Source organism: Misgurnus anguillicaudatus, chromosome 24 (genome assembly GCF_027580225.2).
Source record: "Misgurnus anguillicaudatus chromosome 24, ASM2758022v2, whole genome shotgun sequence".
NCBI lineage: Eukaryota > Metazoa > Chordata > Actinopteri > Cypriniformes > Cobitidae > Misgurnus > Misgurnus anguillicaudatus.
Window position 1 is genome coordinate 49,710,332 of NC_073360.2, and position 19,032 is coordinate 49,729,363.

The following is a 19,032-nucleotide window of genomic DNA, read 5'->3' on the forward strand; positions in this document are numbered from 1 at the left end:
AAACATTAACAGTCTGTATTATATTTTATGACTTTTATGGCTTTCTTTAATTACCATTGTTCAGATAAAATCAGTCTTGGATAAATTGTAAGCACTTAATCCTTATCAGAATCATACTAGGAAATTAGGAGAGGCATCTGACAGGGGTTCTGTTTTCGGCAGTACATCGTCAACAGACCTGAAAGCAGCTTCTCATGCAGCGTCTCAAAATCCGACCGGGATGACGTTGAAGTATCGCGAGAATGATTTAAATCAGGCGTGTTCGTATGATTTCTCGAATCGCTCTCGCGGTACTTTGATGTCATGTCCTGTCTGTTCTTGTGGTGCCGCACGAAGTCGAGCAAATTTAGGGCGAATTCAAAATGGCATTTTTGCACCATCGAAGGGGACATAAACATTCGCCTCAGACAAAGAGAAAACGACGTGGTTCTGCTGTATTCGCCAAGTGTATTTTAATCGGTCACTTTAATTGCGCAAAAAAATTCCAGAATTCAAATTCCTCCAGAATGCACATATTAAAAACTCGAAGGGCATAGGGATGATCACTTCTGATCGGTATTCGCCCCTAATGTCTGTGTGTGAGTACAGTGTGGCAAGTGTAAAGGAGTCCAGCTGTTTATATTTTATTTTTATTATTAACTTTATGCGGCGCTGCAAGAACCGACGAGCGGATGACGTCAAAGTACCGCGAGAGAGTCGAGAAACCTTATTTCGAATCGCTCTCGCTGTTCTTTGACGTCATACACCTGTCGGTTCTTGCAGCGCTGCATGAAGTTAAACACACCTTATGAGTGAGAGTAAACCTCACTCCCCGAGCTCAACCCTTACGAAAATTAACCATGTTTTGTTTGGTTTATTGATTACTATTAACAAAACCATAATTTTGGCATAGTAACCATGATATAACTATAGTTTTTGGAACTGACACTAGAGATCTTTACAAACAAAATTACCAGCTTTATTTATTTATTGGAAAATAACAGAAAAAGTACAAAAATAGTAAAACATATTTAGAAAAAAGGCCATCTGCCAATCTTATAGTTTTTTAAACAGCACACATCAGTAAGATCATGACTGATGGTGTTTAGAAATCAATCATCTTATGAATGAACTCTTTTTCTTTATGTTGCCTTAAAATGCAAATAGTGTTTATGTTCCAAAGTGAAACAAAGTTTGTCAAATATGTTGTGTAGAAACATTATCAGTCTTGAAAAAGATTCAAATAAAACAGCTGAATATATCTGAGTTAAATACATTTAAAGGCAGTTTACACGCACTCTCAGACGGTTTAGCTTATGCTCCACAAGGGTTTTCAGAGAAGTGACATCACTATGACCTCTGACCCTTTGATCCATGAACATCATCTTGCTTCAGTTTCAGTCTAATACTTCCACTTGATGCCTTCATATGCTCATGTTTGTGTAGAGAAATCAACTCTGTGCCAGAAGATAAAACATCAAAGGTAAAAAAAAACAGACCCAGTCCTTTTTCATTTGGTTTACCTCTTGGTCCGACAAGGGTTTAGGTTCTCTTAAAGAGGACTGAAGTAGATGAAGTAAGATCTAATCTGAACTTGAGCCAGGGCATTCATATAAAACCCTACTGTTCTTATAAGACCTGAAGATCACCTGTTCAGTACATAGAGGAAGAGACCGGGCTCGTCTGACAAATCCCTGCAAAACAACAACAACAAGCAGTTTTATTATCAGAAGCAACACAGCCGTTTATTAGATAAGATAAGACTTAAGATAAGATGAATCACAGCAGCAATAAAAACAAGTGATAGTAGTAAAAAAAAACACAGGGATAAACATTTAAAAGAAGAATAGGTGGATACATACAATATATAAATATATACAGTTTACATAATATACAATATATATCACACAATCCCCATATAAAGCAAAGTTTTAAATGTCCATCCATATGTATTTTTTTACTGTTTTTTTATTAAAATACAAACAAAAAATACAGGAAATATGTACACAAAATTAAAAACAAACTTTTCAGAAGTAAATGTCTTCTTTAGGCATCAGTTAGTATTTAGTGTTGACCTCTTTTGACATGAAACACATCTTGAGCTTTTTTAAGGAGACTGAAGAGAAATAATTATATATGATCAGATCACTATACAATAGCAAAAACAACAAATCTAATGGTAGCATGCTGGCATGACTTTTGCACAGTACTGTATGTGTGTTAATATGGGTGGACGGTTATATGTTGTACAGTCAATGTTAAATTTTGGCAGATTTTTCCCCTCTAAGAAATCTTTTGGTGTGGCCCTAGCTTTAGTTTTGGTAAATCATTTTCTGCAAACATGTGAAAAATAGTTCATTGAAATTTGTTTCCCCTTGTGATGTCAGAAGGGGATCAGCTCATTTGCATTACACCTACAAAGTAGCATATAATAATGTTAATGTTAAATGTTATAATAAATGAAACTCATACTCTGGGGACACCAAAGATTAATTAGACATCTTAGAAAAAACTCATAATATGTCCCCTTTAAATATCTGCTCTTCTGTTAATGACAGCTCGTGCTTCACTCACCCAGAACCCCAGTGATAGAAAACTCTGTCCTGATAGTAGAGACACACGAAGAGCCAAACACTGATGGTCTCCAACCAGAAGATCACAAAGAGAAGCCAGATAGAAGAGAGAAGCAGCTCGCACAACATCCTGACAGATACACAAACAACAACAACATCATCATGATCATCAGCATAACACACAAACACATCATCCTCACAGAGACCCCAACAGCATCATCATCATCATCAGCATAACACACAAACACATCATCATCACACACACACAAGCACACCCAGAGTGGTCAGAGGTTAATAAGATGATTGACAGACCTGTTGATCGACTGAATCCTACTAACTGATGACAACAACAAACTGTCAAATATCAATATCGATCACGAGCCTGTGCGCGTATCCGCACACATACGCAACAACTGAAACTTTAATAAGTGAATCTATAATGACGGAAAAAATACTGTTTTAACAAACTCAACGAATTCAATAACAATTCAATACCACGCGCAGCTTCACTTCCGGACATATTTCAGAGACATATGTAATAAGAGTCCCTTTAAAAGCTCAAGAAATTAATATTTAATGCGAAAAACTTTTTTTTAATTCCTCGAACTTTTGAATAATATACATTTTGAATTAATATACATATATAGTAAGTAAAACTAGTCGTTTTTTGTCCAAATCAAAGTAACAAGTTAAAATCACAATATGGCGATTTATAATTATTTTTGCACAATTAAACACAAAGTATTTATACAATATGTAATAATACAAGTCACGTAGCAATAGTTCACGCTTTAAACACGATTTTACTCAAAACGATTTTTTTTACCCGGAAGTGTATTTGTCTATAGCGGAAATGATGTAAACGCTACAGAAGCGCTGCTTTGTGAGGATTAGCTTCAGTTTAAAGTGATTTTATTTATAAAAGTTGAAATGTTAAAGTAATTTTGTTCACACGAGTTTATTGATTAAGTTATTATTCAGCGACGCAGAGCAGCGGGAGCGCGCGTAGGGCTCATTCAGGTGGGTCGTCTTTCATGATTCTCGCTCTTCTGTCTTCAATTTAATAACAAAACTATCACAAAACAGCGTGACGTGTTAGGGTTTATCACATTTACCACACTGTTTTGGAGGTGTTAATATTAAAGTGTTTGTATAAAGTCGCGTGGCTTTACTGTACGATACTGTAACTGTACTCCAGATCTCCCGTATGTCTCAGATCTGTCTCATCTCTCTGACCTGATCTAAACTTTTAGCCAGAAAACTCAATATTATTTTTTATCATTTTTAATTAGATAGTGTTATGTTGTTTTTAGTTGTAAGTTTGTCCAAGTATGATTGAACCCACAACACGTGTATAACTAATACATGATGTAATGCATCAACAGACATAACATAATAGCAGTCAACTAAACTAAACATTAGCAGAACAAAGTTTAGTGTGAATGTGATGGTGATAAATCTCTGTGACATGTTGTTTATAGTCTGATCTGACTGTGTGTTTTTTCTCTGTAGATTGACATCATGATCTGTGTGTGATTATCTCTCATGTATGGATGGAAAATCTTCAGTAAATGTCAAATGACTTTAGGTTTGATTCATCATTTCTGTTGAACACTGGATCGCTGCTGAATTTTCCCCCGCAGCCGTCATGTCTCTGCCTGAGGAAACAGGGGATCGTGGGAAAGAGAGAGAGCGTGGCGCTCGTCCTAAAGTGCGTCAGAGCCGGTCCGAGGAGAGAAGAGATGGGGGAAGGAGGAAGGGTTCGAGGGGTAAAAAGAAAAGCCACCCGTCACGGGACCCCGCCACCGAGCGACCCATGAGCGACGGCTTTGAGTACGGAGATTTATTGAGCGGTCTACACGAATCAGGTGGCTCTTCCTCTCCTGTGAGGGAACGCAGGAGGTGGCAGCTCCTGGGATCATCCGGATCTTTATCCGCCAAACCCGGCGCCGACCTCGGCTGTGACACGGAAAACAAACCCTCCGGTAGCGGGCGTACGCTTCGGCAGAAAATCCAGGATGCGGTAGGACAGTGTTTTCCGATTAAGAGCAACAGCCAGGGCCTGTCTCAGCCTGTCTCAGCGACGGCCTCATCTTCGGCCTCGGCATCCAGACGTAAGATTCACCTGAGCGAGCTGATGCTAGACAGCTGTCCGTTCCCTGCCGGCTCCGATCTGGCCCAGAAGTGGTACCTCATCAAGCAGCACACGGCTCCCCTTTCTCAAGCGCCCATCCTGGAACCCTTAAGCGGATCGACCAGCACCTCGACGATCGCCGTTGCCGCCGCCACCCCTGTGGAGGACGAGGAGGATCGTTTGCGAGAGAGACGGCGAATAAGCATCGAACAGGGTGTGGAGCCGCCGCCCAACGCCCAGATCCACACGTTTGAGGTGACCGCTCAGATCAACCCCCTGTATAAACTGGGACCCAAATTGGCGCACGGAATGAACGAATTGGCCGGAGACGAGCGGGCGACGCTGCACCAGCTGCTGCTGCAGAGTTGCTTGGACACCTTGGATGAGGTCGCCGCATCGTCCGCTGCCTCGGCTGATGTTGAGCTGGGCGCAGGCGCCGCGTCGCCCTCCGCCTGTTCCCTGACCGGAGCCCCTTTAGTTCAAATGGACAGTCCCAAATCACAAGACGGACAGCATCGCGTACACACGCAAATCGATTACATCCACTGTTTGGTGCCCGACCTGCTCCGAATCACGAACCTGCCCTGTTACTGGGGCGTCATGGATCGGTACCAGGCCGAGACGTTGCTGGAGGGCAAACCCGAAGGCACGTTTCTGCTCCGCGACTCCGCGCAAGAGGACTACCTGTTCTCCGTCAGCTTCCGGCGATACGGCCGCTCGCTGCACGCACGCATCGAGCAGTGGAACCACAACTTCAGCTTCGATGTGCACGACCCCAGCGTGTTCCACGCGCCGACCGTCACGGGCCTCCTCGAGCACTACAAGGATCCCAATTCCTGCATGTTCTTCGAGCCGCTTCTGTCGAACCCCATCCACCGGACGCAGCCCTTCAGCCTGCAGCACATCTGTCGCGCCGTCATCAGCAGCCGCACCACGTACGACGGCATCAACGCACTGACGCTTCCCAATGCGCTAAAGGAGCACCTGAAGGAGTACCACTACAAGCAGCGCGTACGTGTTCGCCGGCTGGACACGTGGTGGGAGTGAGATATGGCCCGAACCTGGTGGACCGGGTGTCTCGCGTATGGTATGGGTACAAAAGTGAATTGGTTATAGAGAACTCAACACAAAGAAGTGTGTGCCTTTCTGATGCTACGTTCGACACGTCAGCACTGCAGTATTTATACAGCACCGAGTTTGTTTTTCTATGACATTTCTCCTTTATTTAGTGACGTTTGGACCAGGTTCAGTTTCTATGGTAGGTGGAGTTTCCACATTGCGTGCTATTTAAAAGCAGACTGCAGACCTTGATCTTCCTTTTAACATCTGTGCCGTGCAGGATCACACATTCCAGACAAACTCAGATGGTTGTAGTGATCACAGTTGGCATCATTACTGGATTAAACTACACTGGAAACTGGTGCTAATGGTCATCTGGACTAGACTGTGTGTGTGCATTGTGATCAAGTGAAGTGAAGAGCATCTACATTAGCATTAGTTTGAATCCGGATTAGTTTGCCTGGTGTGAACAGAGCACTATTATGAATATTGACATGGACCAACTCTGTATCTCCGCCCTGATGTCTGCATCACTCAATACACTTCTGACATGCATGTTTGAGTTTAATCACACATTTACTTTGTGTTTCATCTAAGTAGGATAATCGCACAAAGATCTGGCATCCGATCACAGATTATCCTTTAAAGACTGACTGATATTTCTGCTATATAGTCATTGTCTTATTACAGTGCTTTGATTCAGATGTGAGGTTGATGTGCCAGTGAAAGTGTGGCTGTATTTGAGAATGACAGAAATCTTTAAACTCTTTAGGGTTTATTTTCTATCACTGGACATCACGGATGAGTTGTAGGTATGAATCATGTATCTGTTTATGGGAAACTTCATTCCACTCCGTAGATTTTATTTTTAATTTATAATTCAACACTTTAATTCATCTTGTATTCCACTGTAATACACACAATAAGAATGTAAATTAACTACTCATTTCAGGTTTATTGAAGTACTGAAAAGAAAATACTGAGTCTTAAATTAAATGATGCAACTTCATATGCTTGTATGTAAGCAGACAGTGTTGACAATTTAAAGTGATTTCCAGGAGATGAAGGACCATCATGATGTCAAAATATCTCCTATTGCTCTTTTTTTACACTGATATTTATTTTCTTTGCCTAACATGCTTAGAGTTTCTGACATGCATTTCTTATATATTAAAACCAAGTGTGAATAGTTTTATTGCAATGTACGGTGTAATAAAAGCACATATTAACAAACTGTTAACATTTTGTGTTTGTAAGTTTTAATAATTCAATGAAAAAAAAAGGATTTATAAATACCACTTAATCACACAAAACTCTGTTCTTTTAATTTGATATTTAAATATTGTTTATCTTCTTATAAATAAAACAAAATTTTGTTACTGTAAATTGCCACTAAAGTTAAAGTTAATCAGAGGCGACACTACTTAAGTATTTTTACTTTTTACATAAAAGTAAATTTTTAAGTATTCGTATTTTATCAGTGTTTTTCTTTGAAAAACATACATTCCAAAGCATATAATCATAATTTTTTCTCCACTACACTTCATAATTTCAAGTTTTTGGTTTATATTTAAGTACATTAAACATCTAGTATTTTTTATTAAATTTTACTTAAGTAAAAAGTACTTTTGTACTTTTACTCAGGAAAAGTAAAAGTACACAATTTTTATGTAATTAGGTATTAAATCAATTTTAATATGCAATATAAAAGGAATACACAGTAAGATTCTATGCTTCAGAATGTAGTGAACATTTTTTAGTAAAGTAATTTTTCCCCCAAGCCAAACACTCTGATAAAGTACAGAGGGCTTGGAAATGTACTTAAAATACTTAAGTAGTGTCCACCTCTGAAGTTAATTGACTATCATCATCTACAATCCCAAAAAGTCGAGATGTCTTATTTTCTTCCCCGTGAGGTGTTATACTGTGTGACTTTTATTTTGAAGCGCGGCTGCGGCGGCCGCCATGTTTGTCTCTGGTTGCTGTGTTGGAGACGCGGCGCTTCAGCTTTAAACTTTCTGGTTTCAATTGATGAAATTCTTTATAATGATTAATATCCATCATATTTATCTGATGTATAACTCACAATAATGATTTAAAACTCTGCACATCTGAAACAGCAAGGTAAGAGGTCGGGCATGGATTAAACTAATCGCATTAACTGTTAAATAATAATTGTGTTGAATGATGAACTCGTAGTGTGATGTTTCTTCGTGTTTTTGATATTTAGCTGTTAATTTTGCTTTGTATATTTGCCTGTAGAGAGAGATAACGAGATGAAGTACATCGAGTTTTATTGAATGTGTTATAAGGGTTTTATATATCAAGCAGTGATTTGTGTTGTGAGGAATGGTAATTTACTGACAGAGTTTAACATTATGATCTCTTGAGATTAATTAAAGACGCGTGACTTCATCAGCCGTCACCATGACAACCGCGGGGCTGCGCATCGGAGATCAGGTGGTGTTAGAGGAAGACTATGATGAAAACTACATTCCATCTGAGCAAGGTACACACACACACACACTACAATGAGCTAAAGTTTATTGTGAAGTTTACAGATTTTGTGTGAGTGTGTTTGTTTTAAATAATTTAAATGTCTAAACATTTATCTCCATGTCTCTCAGAGATCCACGAGTATGCTGTCGAGATCGGCATTGATCCCGAGCGAGAGCCAGAGCTGCTGTGGTTGGCCAGAGAGGGGATGGTAGCCCCACTGCCAGCTGAATGGAAACCCTGGTAACTACACACACATAAAGACGCACACAGACACACACACAAACAGACAGACGCACACACACATGGTTTTCGTTAAATAAGTTTTCTATGAATTTGTGAAGTGATTGAATGTTTGTGTGTTAGTCAGGACGTGACGGGTGAAGTGTACTACTTTAACTTCTCCACGGGTCAGTCCACCTGGGATCATCCCTGTGATGAGCAGTACCGTCAGCTGGTGATTCTGGAGAGGGAACGAGCCCAACAGGCCAGAACTCTTCCTGCCGCTTCCGGCCTCGGTACAGGAAAGAAAGACAAAGAGAAGAAGAAGAAAAAGGAAAAGAAAGACAAGAAAAAAGAGAAGAAAAAAGATCTGGAGAGTTTGAGAGCTCCGGTGGTGAGTCTCATCAAAGTCACCAAACCTCTCATCTCTCAAATACAAACCAGTTTTCTCTGACCGGTCAATTTTCAGGGATTTATATAAATATGTGTTTACTTGTTGACAGCTTACGGTGGTGAAATATGATGGAAACATCTTTTTATATTAGTTTTGTCATTCAGTATGAATATATTCATCTTAAAGATATATATAAACTAATGTGCAATAAAACATTGACAGAATTCACATTTAGAAGAAATAAGCGTTCGAAACTTACAGTCTGTCACTTCTGCCGATACCAATAATCAATGATTTTTGTGACATCACTTCAGCTTCAGGTTGTGAGGTAAACTAAACACTATTGACTATTTTAAAAGGCTAAGAGACCGCTCGTTGTGTCCTCGCCCTAACTTCCCTTCAGTTAAAATAACACATTAAACAGAGCAAGAATCTCATTTATAAAACTGTGTGTAGGATCCTTACTAATAGTGAACATGCACCCAAAAGCTAAAAATGGTGTATGCCAAAAAACGATTAAATTAGACTGATTGTTAACACCTTGCCAAAATCACAGCATGAATTAGTAGGCATGTTTTGTGTGTACGCCCCTTAATAAATAAGACACCAGCACATTTCAAAGCCACCTTACTGCATCAGTGGCCTTCTGTTGATTTTACTTTACCTGTCTGTCTCTTAGGTAATGTCTCTCTCTCTCTCTCTCTCTCTCTGTGTGTTAGTTGTCAGGTCCTTTGGCTCCTATCCGGGGTCTGTCTGATGGATCTCTCAGAGGATCTTTGGGCAGTCTTCAGCCTCTTAAAACATCTTTAGGGGTAACACAGTCTCAATCATGTGTGTTTAGTTTAGTTTTGTTAAGTCATACACAGACATTAATCCTGAGCGTGTGTATCAGGGTGTGCTGGTGAACTCCAGTGCTGTTGTGAGCTGTCAAGAGGAGAAAAGTGCTGATGAAGAGACGGAGGAAGAGGTGTGTCTATAAAACACAAACCCATCATCACATACACTGCAAATAATGACTTTCATACTTAGTTTTTTTGAATATACACCTTGATTTAAACATTATATATATATATGAGACATGAGACACACAGACCGCCACAGAAACTCATCTATGTATGTGTGTGTGTTTATGTGTGCGCTTGTATGTGTGTAGAGGCTGCGGGACTCAGGTGGGCTTCTGCGTAACCTGCATCTGGATTTGGATGCTCTGGGAGGTCTTCAGTATGAGGTAAACATCAGAGCTCCTCACCTGCTTTTACCTCAGGTCTCCTTACATTGCTGGTGTTTGAGTGTTTGTTTTACACACACAAATAAATGAAGGTTGTGTTTATGTGTGTGTGTGTGTGTGTTACAGGACAGTGAGGTCAGTGAAACGGTTCCTCCTGAAGAAAGAACAGAACCTGAGCTACAAGACTTGGCTTTATCTAGAGACCACAGTCTAGATGCTCCTGTAGAGGTACGGTTAGCGTCTGTCTGTCTGTCTGTCTGTCTGTCTGTCTCACTAATAAACCTGATGTCATTCCTCTCTTTTGTTCCTCTTACCTGTTTCTGTGCATCTCTTGCTTAATTAATAATTGGGCTGTTTGTTTGAGGTGAGGAATCTGCATGTCTCCTCACAACCCCTGTCTGTCTGTCTGTCTGTCTGTCTGACTGTCTGTCTGTCTGTCTGTCTCTCTCTGACTTCATCCCTTCACTGTAAGGGCTCCTTGCGTGGATGTCACCTCCCCTCCGGACCACCAGGGGGCAGTAGGGAGCACAGCAGTGTCTCTTCCTGCCCTCCGACCCCAGGTGCAGCTGTGTCCGGCGGTCGAGAGGACGAAATGAGTGACAGGAATGAAGGTGCACAAGAGGAGGTGGAGTTGAAACGTGGAGATGAGGAAGAGAACGGCAAGAGCGATAGAGATGGAGAAGAGATCGAGGAACAGATAGAGCGATTCAGCAGTCCTGAGGATAATGAGAGAGATCAGGCAGAGGACAGATCAGATGAGAGAGATCAGATTGTGAAGAGATCAGACGATGAGAAACAACAGGGAGTAGTTAAGAGAGAAAGATCATACAGTCAGAGCGATCAGACAGAAGAGAAGTCAGAGGTGGAGAAACATCAGAGAGAAGAAAGATTAGATGATGAACACAAACAGACAGAAAATAAATGTGATAGTATGAGGATTGAGATGAGACATAGAAGAGAAGAGATGAATGAAAGTGAGAAAGAAGATGAGAAAAGTGTTTCCTCTGTGGAGGAGGAGTGTGGAGAGAGGGATGAAGAAGAACAGAGTGATACAGATGACTTCAGGAACACAGACGTGGACACATCAGAACACATGGAAGAGACTCACGAGGACACACATGTGCAGTGTTTAGACCATCAACCCACAGCAGACCTCAATGATTCCCCTCGTGAGACGGACAGCAAACATCTGAAGACGTCACACAGAAGCTCAGGGATGAATTCTGACCGTGAAGAGATCGAACACCTCGAGGTCACGCGGCCAGAAACTCAAAAGACAAACATTAAGTCAGATACACGGAAGTTTGTGCCTCAGTGGAATCCTGTGTCCAGTGAGGTAGGACTGAATGCCCCGCCCCTGCCTGTAATGCCACGCCCACATGCTTAACCCCGCCCCTCCTGTGATTGTGTTGAGCTTGAATCACACCGACCAATAAACACACAGAACCTGGGATTTGTCTTTTGTTGGATCGGTGTGAAGCAGAGGATCTGATGCGTCTCTCTTATGCAACAAAAACAAACGGCAGAGATTATTAATTCAATTATTAATAATGATTTGTTAATATTCATGATGATTCTTAAAGGTGCAGTGTGTAATACTTAGAAGGATCTCTTGACATAAATGCAAAATATTATACAAAACTATATTATCAGGGATGTATAAAGACCTTTCATAATGAACCGTTATGTTTTTATTATCTTAGAATGAGATGTTTTTATCTACATACACAGAGGGTCCCCTTACGTGGAAGTCACCATTTTGTGCCGCCATTTTTCTGCCCTTAACGGACAAACTTTTTTTACTAAATTGTCTCAGACGATGACATGTTAGGTGGCGGCTAACGTAGATTCTCTATGCATTTCAAAAGCAAGGGGTGAGCAGTGGACTGAGCCGTTTGTTGCAATTTGCAACCTCACCACTAGATGCTGCAAAAATATACACACTGCACCTTTAACAGTCAATTAAAAACTAGTTTAGGATATCATCGATTACATTTGCTCTGAATGTCTTATGCCCTCACAAACATTGACAAATCTAGTTTGACTAGTTGTTTGACTTTGTTACCTGGTGCATAGACTTCAATAATACTTTTTATAATGATATTACTTATCATATTATTATATTATTATATTATTATTATTTTTTTTTATTCTCACTACTACTGGTGCATCACATTAGAGTTTGTGAATCTGAGAAAGGTTATCAGACATTTTAATGTGCATCAGATGGTCTGCTGGTGTGCTGTAGTTTATCCATCCATCCATCTATTCATTCTATAGCAGAGCTAAAACTCCCAGCATCCTCTCTGGCTGTCATTTATAAACATGTGCTCACTAGGGCTGCCTAATAATTAGTCACGACTAATCATTTGTAGAATAAAAGTTTTTGTTTACATAATTATTTTGCACAGTACACAAACAAATATTATGTATATATAAATACAAACACATTAAGGAAAAATATATTTATATTATCAAATATTGTATTTATATACAAATGTTTATACACATGCAAATATTTCTTTAAATATATACATGCATGTGTGTGCGTTTATTTGTACATTATAAATATAATTATTATACACATTACACACACATTTAATATGTAAACGAAAACTTTTATTCTGCAAAAACTTATGCAGCTCTAGTGCTCAGTGTTTGTTATCTGTGTGTTTGTTCTTTCTGTTGTGTTTGTGTAGCATGAATCAGTTGTAATGCTTTATTACACATCTTTATGTGTGTGTGATGTCATATTTTTGTCGTGACAGGAGTCTGAAGCTGGTGAACCTGTACAATCTCTCTCATCCACTGATGATGTGCAGGTATGATCTCATTAACACACACACACACACACACACACAACAGTGTATACGCATGTTTAAGTGTTTTTGTCTCTTACTTTTTCTTCTGTGTGTCATCAGAGAGGATTTGTGTCCAAGTTCTCAGAGAATGTGTTTGATCTGCTGGAGCTGTCACCTGCAGTGGAGAGATCTGTTACATAAACTTGACAATGATGAGTTGTGTTATTATACAGTAACACATGTGACAAGTGTACAACACACACAGATGACAAATATTAGTTTGCCTATAACCTATATCTTTATATGAACTTTATGAGTTTGACCTGATTGATTAATATTTTTTTATGAATTAATCTTTTACCTTTAATGACATCACCAACCAGTCTGTGTGTTTTGTTTGTTTTTAGGAGAGTAAAGATATAGAGAGGGTCTCTAAAGATGCAAACAGGTACAGATCACACACACACACACACACACACAAACATAATGATCAGCTTCATAATACAACAACAACAGGGATTTACATATTCTTTAAAGTTATTAAGAGAAGTATTGATGGTGATGATGAAGATGATAATGTTTTTGATGATGATAATTCCAGTGACATGTTCGTGTTTCTCATCACACAAGGTGTCTGTTGGATGACGTTACATCTGCTCAGATCCCTCATTCTCCAGACAACATCAGCCATAGACCCACGACCGCTCACGACCGCAGTGACATCAGCGCCCATCGTGAAGGAGACGAGACCGACCAGAGAGAGAGTGATGAGAGCGAGCAGACGAAAGGAGAGCGACAGGACACTGACAGACAGACAGCTCTGGAGGAGAACAGTGATGAAGAGGAGGAGAGAGACAGACAGATGCAGGAAGACAGGAGACGACTGATGGAGGAGAAGGACAGGAGACTGCAGCTCCTGCGAGATACTCTGATGGAGGAGGAGAAAGAGGAGGAGCGGAGGATGAAGGAGGAGAGCGCCGAGCAGCTCAGGTGAGTTGTGTGTCTGTGACAAGCGGGTTATTCTCTCAGAGATGATGTGAAGACACAATCATTCACTCGCTGACTTCATCTGTCTCAGATTACTGAAGGAGCGGCTACTGAAAGAGAGACGAGAAGAGGAAGAGAAATTAACACACACAACGCACACACAACTTAAACAACTCAGGTATACACACACAGACACACACATATATGTATACAGTATATATAAATGTCTTACTGGTTTGTTTTTGTGCAGGGATGAGAGTGAGGTGAAACTCAGAGAGCTGCGTTCAGAGCTGGAGGCTGAGCGTGATAGGGTGGAGACTGAAAACAGGCGGAGTCTGGACCATCTGAGGGCGGAGTCAGAGGAGGGGCTTAGAGCAGAGAAGAAACGACTGCAGGAGAAGAAGGAGGAGCAACTGTCCTCCATCAGACTAGAGGTTTGTGTATCAGTGTGTGTGTGCATGTGTGTATCAGTGTGTGTGTGCATGTGTGTATCAGTGTGCGTGTGCATGTGTGTCTCTATCTGTGTGTGTGTGTAACACTGTGTGTTGTGTTTTTTAGGCTAAACTGAGTGACAGACAGAAAGATTTGAGGAGTCCACGACCAGAAAAACCTTTAGCAGAGTACCAGAGAGAGGTACACACACATACACTCACAGAGACAAACTCACACAAACACAATTATGTTCTTAATGAGTCAAGGTGTGTTTATATGTGTTTGTGTTTCAGCTCACAGATGTTCTTCAGGAAGTTCGAGAGGAAGTTGAGAGAGATCACAGAAGAAAACTAGAACAACTGAAAGAGAAACATCAACATGAGCTACAGAACCTCAGAGAGACACACCTGGAGCAGGTATACACACACACACACACACACACACACACACACAAATGAACACTTTATATGGTGTGATATGCTGGAGCCTCATTTGACTCTTAAGGTCTAGGACACACTGCACGATTTAATCACAGATGTAAGGAGAGTTTAAAGCAATTTTAACAGCGGTGTGTGTGTGTGTGTGTGTGTGTGTGTGTGTGTGTGTGTGTGTGTGTGTGTGTTTGTGTGTATGTGTGTGTGTTTGTGTGTACAGGAGAACAGAGAGAGGGAGCGTCTGCTGAATTGTCTTCAGGAGGAGAGAGACGATCTGATCTCTAAACACACAACACAACTACACAAACTGCAGAATATGCTGGACACACAGCTACAGGAGACACACAAAACACACTCACAGAAGGTCAGCATGCAGTACACACACACAACTATACAATAATCTCACAACTATACACTACATTATTATACACAAGAGTCAATCCTAATGGTTTTGTGTCTGTGTGTGTGTGTGTGTGCAGGAGTCAGTGTTACATGATTTGATAAAGAAACTGGAGCTACAAAGCAAAGAGATTCAAACACAAGAGGCTGAACTTCAAGCAAAAGTGTGTGAGATGATTTATTTCTCTTCAAGGGTTTATAGTGAACAGCTTTAATGACATTTATAAAGAAAACATTTGTGTGTAGACTCATGAGTAACATAAGCTTTCAGTTTGTCTATTATATTTATATATAAGAGACACTGTTGTGTAACAGTTTGTTCTTTATTTATTTCAGATTATATATATATATTATAACCCTGCGAACCAATTCATTTACTTTCAGGAATCAGTGTTAAGAAAGAAGAGACAACAACTGTGTGAGGAAGATGATGACATTCAGAGAGAAGTACAGGTGTGCGTGTGTGCGCGTGTGTGTGTGTGTGTGTGTGTGTATTTCTCTTATGGGAACTAAACAAAGTAACATTAAATGAAACACTTTGTATGTAGTGTTTGTACATGGATCATGTGCGTAGTATGAAAGATGTTTGTGTGTCTCTCTTCAGTCTCTCCCTCGACTGATGAAGGAGAATCAGGAGCTTCATGATGAGCTGCAGAGAGAGAGAGAAGAGAGAGAGCGAGCGAGATGTACGATGATGAAGGAGAGAGAGCAGTTAGAGAAGAGACTGATAGACCTACAAGAGAGATGTCAACAACTCACCTGTAGAGTCAGGTACAACACACACACACACACACACACACACACACACACGCACACACAAGCATACAAGGACACGTGTGTAGTTATGTGTGTGGGTGGTTCTCCAGATTTAGAAAGTGTCCAGCTGTCCATCAGAATTTTTTTTTAAAAGTTTAAGGTCTCTAAACTTACTATAACCATTATTTTTAGAGGATTTAAAAAATATTTCCTATAGAATTATTTACATTTTTAAGATTAACATTATCAAAAATGATCATTACCGCAACATGAGATTACATTAAATATATGCATTTACAAACTCATGTTTTGGTAATGAGAACTACAAAGTTGTCTAGTTACTATGACAAACAAAATTTCAACTTTTATCTGGAGAGAAAAAATTAGAACTGCTTACCTGGTAGCCATCTTGAGTGTCACAGTCAATTATGTCACTTACAACAATATATTTTTGAAAATGTTAGTTCATTGAGGGCTTAAACAATGATTGAAAATTGTTGCGGAGGATGAGAAAATCTGTCTTGTACACATTTATATTCCTTATTATTGTCTCTACATTTACCAATGATCTCTAAATACCACATGTTTCTTTACTGTAAATGTTTATAGGTAACATGCAAGATTTTTATTTTTTAGATTTTTTAAATATTTCCGTGTCAAAGAACCAAAATCCAGTCATGGACACATTGCAATAATGAAAATTTTCCCCTTAAATGTGAAACAAAATTGGTTTGTATGATGTCATTTGAAATCATGTACAAAATAGTATGTGAAGAGATGTTTGTAACTTTATGCTTCTTATTTAAATAGCATTTACTCATGACACCTCATCTAATTTCGTGAGAATCACCAGTGTGCACTGCAGTTATTATACATGGATAGATATTGTGTATGTGTGTAGTTATTGTGTGTGTGTTTGTGTGTGTACAGTGAACTGGAAGAGATGAATGCAGCTTCCAGGATGAGAGATGGAGAAGAAGAGAAAGAGAAGAAGAAGAAGATGAAGAAGAAGAAGAGTGAGAATCATCTACGTCTGGAGGATCTGGAAGCGTCGGCTTGTTCAGGAGAGAGTGACATCAGTGTAGATGGTGTGTATCACTTAATGTATGTGTGTGTGTGTTGTATTTGTGTGTTGTATTTATGTCTCTCTCTCTCTCTCTGTCAGTGTGAGGCAGTACATGTGGAATGAGAGCGTCTCTCTCTTGCGGGCGCGTCAGTTTCTGGAGAAGCAGGACACTCTTGTGTCAGACAGACAGGCAGCGCTACAGGCAGCTCACAGCAGTCTGAAGGACCCCATGACTGAAAGCTCCGCCCAACAGCTCTACCAGAACCTGCAGCAGGTCTGTGTTTGTGTCTCTCTCATCATTCACTAACACTCATGACATCACACATTCATCTAACTAGTTGTTTTATGACTAGTCTGTTTGCTGTGTGTGTTTGTCTGTAGGAGGTGAAGGATCTGTCTGAGTTGAGAGAGACGCTTCAGAAAGGTCAAACTTTACTCAAAGAAAAAGAGGAAAAATTAAATCTCTTGGAAACATCACTAACTGAAGAGGTACAACACACACAGACACACACAGCTTTTTATTCACATCCAGTCATATAATGTCACTTAAATAAAGAAGAAACACACATCAGTAATCAGATGGCCTATACTGATCACTGAACAGTGTGTATGGAGTGATTGCTCATTGTGTGTATGTGTCAGGTGTCAGGTGAGGATGGCGAGAGGTCAGCTGATCGAAAAGTGACATTTGATGTGACCGAGTCAGAGATGAGCAGTGTGTATGGACACGAGGGAACAGGTGAGACATTTACTGACACACAACTCACCTGTACAGATTTACCTCTCAGATTATTTCATCTGAAACTGATCTCAAGTCAACATCATGTGTATCTATGAACAAACCCATCTGTGAATGATTACAGAATCTACTCATAAAGTATAAAAGATCTGGAGCTGTGATGCTTTACACTTTCAGTTCAGATACAGACCTTACAAACACAATAATAACATGAGTGTGTGTGTGTGTGTGTGTGTGTGTGTGTGTCAGTTCCTGTAAAGGTGCAGCAATTGGCTGATTCTCTACAGCTGATCTCAGGACAGTTAAACTCAGTTTTGGGTGCTTTGGGGTCACTCACACAAAAGCCCAACCCGCCCTCTTTGATCTCCCCTCAAGTACTTCGCTCCTCGTGGGCGTGGCCTATAAACTCCTCCCCCTCACTTTTACAACACAGACCAACAGACATGATGCACACGACCTGGTCCAGCCTGAACACAGGTAACACAAACACACAATCATCATCTATCACAATCACCTGCAGTATGACATGAACACATCTCTGTTTCCATAGAAACCAGCAGAGCTCATATGACGAACTCAAGGTGAGGAGAAACACTTTAACTGCATTTCTTACATTAAAACTCTCATCTCTCTGAAACACTGATCATTAAACATGATCTTCTCATGACGCTTCATTTAAACTCTGATTCTGCAGTCTGTCATCTCTGCGTCCATCAGCAGAGGTCGAAGGTCATCGTCTGCAGGGTCTCATTGACGGAAATAAACGTTGGCTGGAGGCCCAGAGGAAAAACCGCAACATGTATCCTTACACAAACATCAGTAACAAACAAACGCGTGTCATATTGTCGTATTATATTCCTCAATGTTCTTCTTCTTGTTGTGTGGTTTTCCTGAGCATCACAGTCCTCTGTTCCCAAATCTCAGAAATACATCCAGTGGATTATTGCAGCTCAGCCTCGACGACAACAACCAGATTAAAGTTCATCGATACTGAAGACCGAACGCTCTTGTGGATCTATGTAGTTTTTCATAAGCAGAACAATTCTGCTGTTTTCAATGTGCAAATCTCATTTGTATAATATTTTTATAAGCACTCTTAATAAATTGTATTTTAGGTAAAACTGTGTGTTTCTTACAGTGAAAATATTTTTTTATTGTTGTTTTTAAAGTGTTTTTAATCTGCTTTAAGATAAAGCATGTGCAAACTCATCATTCAACACCATGGCTAAGTATTTTCTTTATAAATTTTTAGTTTTCATTAAAATATTTTAAATGCACTTTGCTGCAATCGATTATCCCTTAACATAAGTGTCCATATCAGGCCATTAAAGGG

The 19,032-nt window shown here is 40.0% G+C and overlaps 2 protein-coding genes and 1 long non-coding RNA gene across 7 annotated transcripts; 2 read left to right on the top strand and 1 right to left on the bottom strand.

Moving 5' to 3' along the window:
- Positions 1-936: 936 nt before the first annotated feature.
- On the bottom strand, positions 937-3,084 carry LOC129437231 (uncharacterized). The gene is made up of 3 exons (XR_012367597.1): positions 2,865-3,084; positions 2,554-2,682; positions 937-1,673 (listed from the first exon to the last, which is right to left on the bottom strand). It is a non-coding gene; the product is annotated as an uncharacterized lncRNA (long non-coding RNA).
- Positions 3,085-3,373: 289 nt separating this feature from the next.
- LOC129437213 (suppressor of cytokine signaling 5) lies at positions 3,374-6,996 on the top strand. Its single transcript, XM_055195386.2, has 2 exons — positions 3,374-3,572; positions 4,065-6,996. The coding sequence occupies exon 2, from the start codon at positions 4,201-4,203 to the stop codon at positions 5,731-5,733; it is 1,533 nt and encodes a 510-aa protein (XP_055051361.2). The 5' UTR covers positions 3,374-3,572; positions 4,065-4,200; the 3' UTR covers positions 5,734-6,996.
- Positions 6,997-7,682: 686 nt separating this feature from the next.
- On the top strand, positions 7,683-18,820 carry LOC129437230 (uncharacterized). 5 transcript variants are annotated; one of them, XM_073862890.1, is made up of 29 exons: positions 7,684-7,869; positions 8,137-8,254; positions 8,373-8,484; positions 8,608-8,857; positions 9,577-9,669; positions 9,750-9,824; positions 10,011-10,085; positions 10,212-10,313; positions 10,558-11,421; positions 12,854-12,907; positions 13,007-13,068; positions 13,293-13,334; positions 13,517-13,876; positions 13,965-14,051; positions 14,124-14,307; positions 14,432-14,506; positions 14,599-14,721; positions 14,960-15,103; positions 15,219-15,302; positions 15,523-15,591; positions 15,743-15,909; positions 16,825-16,982; positions 17,059-17,234; positions 17,342-17,449; positions 17,603-17,699; positions 17,949-18,176; positions 18,250-18,280; positions 18,394-18,498; positions 18,603-18,820. In XM_073862890.1, the coding sequence occupies exons 2-29, from the start codon at positions 8,173-8,175 to the stop codon at positions 18,691-18,693; spliced, it is 4,098 nt and encodes a 1,365-aa protein (XP_073718991.1). In that variant the 5' UTR covers positions 7,684-7,869; positions 8,137-8,172; the 3' UTR covers positions 18,694-18,820. The 5 variants fall into 5 exon arrangements, with proteins under 5 accessions (XP_073718988.1, XP_073718989.1, XP_073718990.1 ...); XM_073862887.1 differs by having other exon boundaries at positions 7,683-7,869; positions 13,965-14,307; XM_073862888.1 differs by having other exon boundaries at positions 7,683-7,869; positions 8,148-8,254; positions 13,965-14,307.
- Positions 18,821-19,032: the final 212 nt, after the last annotated feature.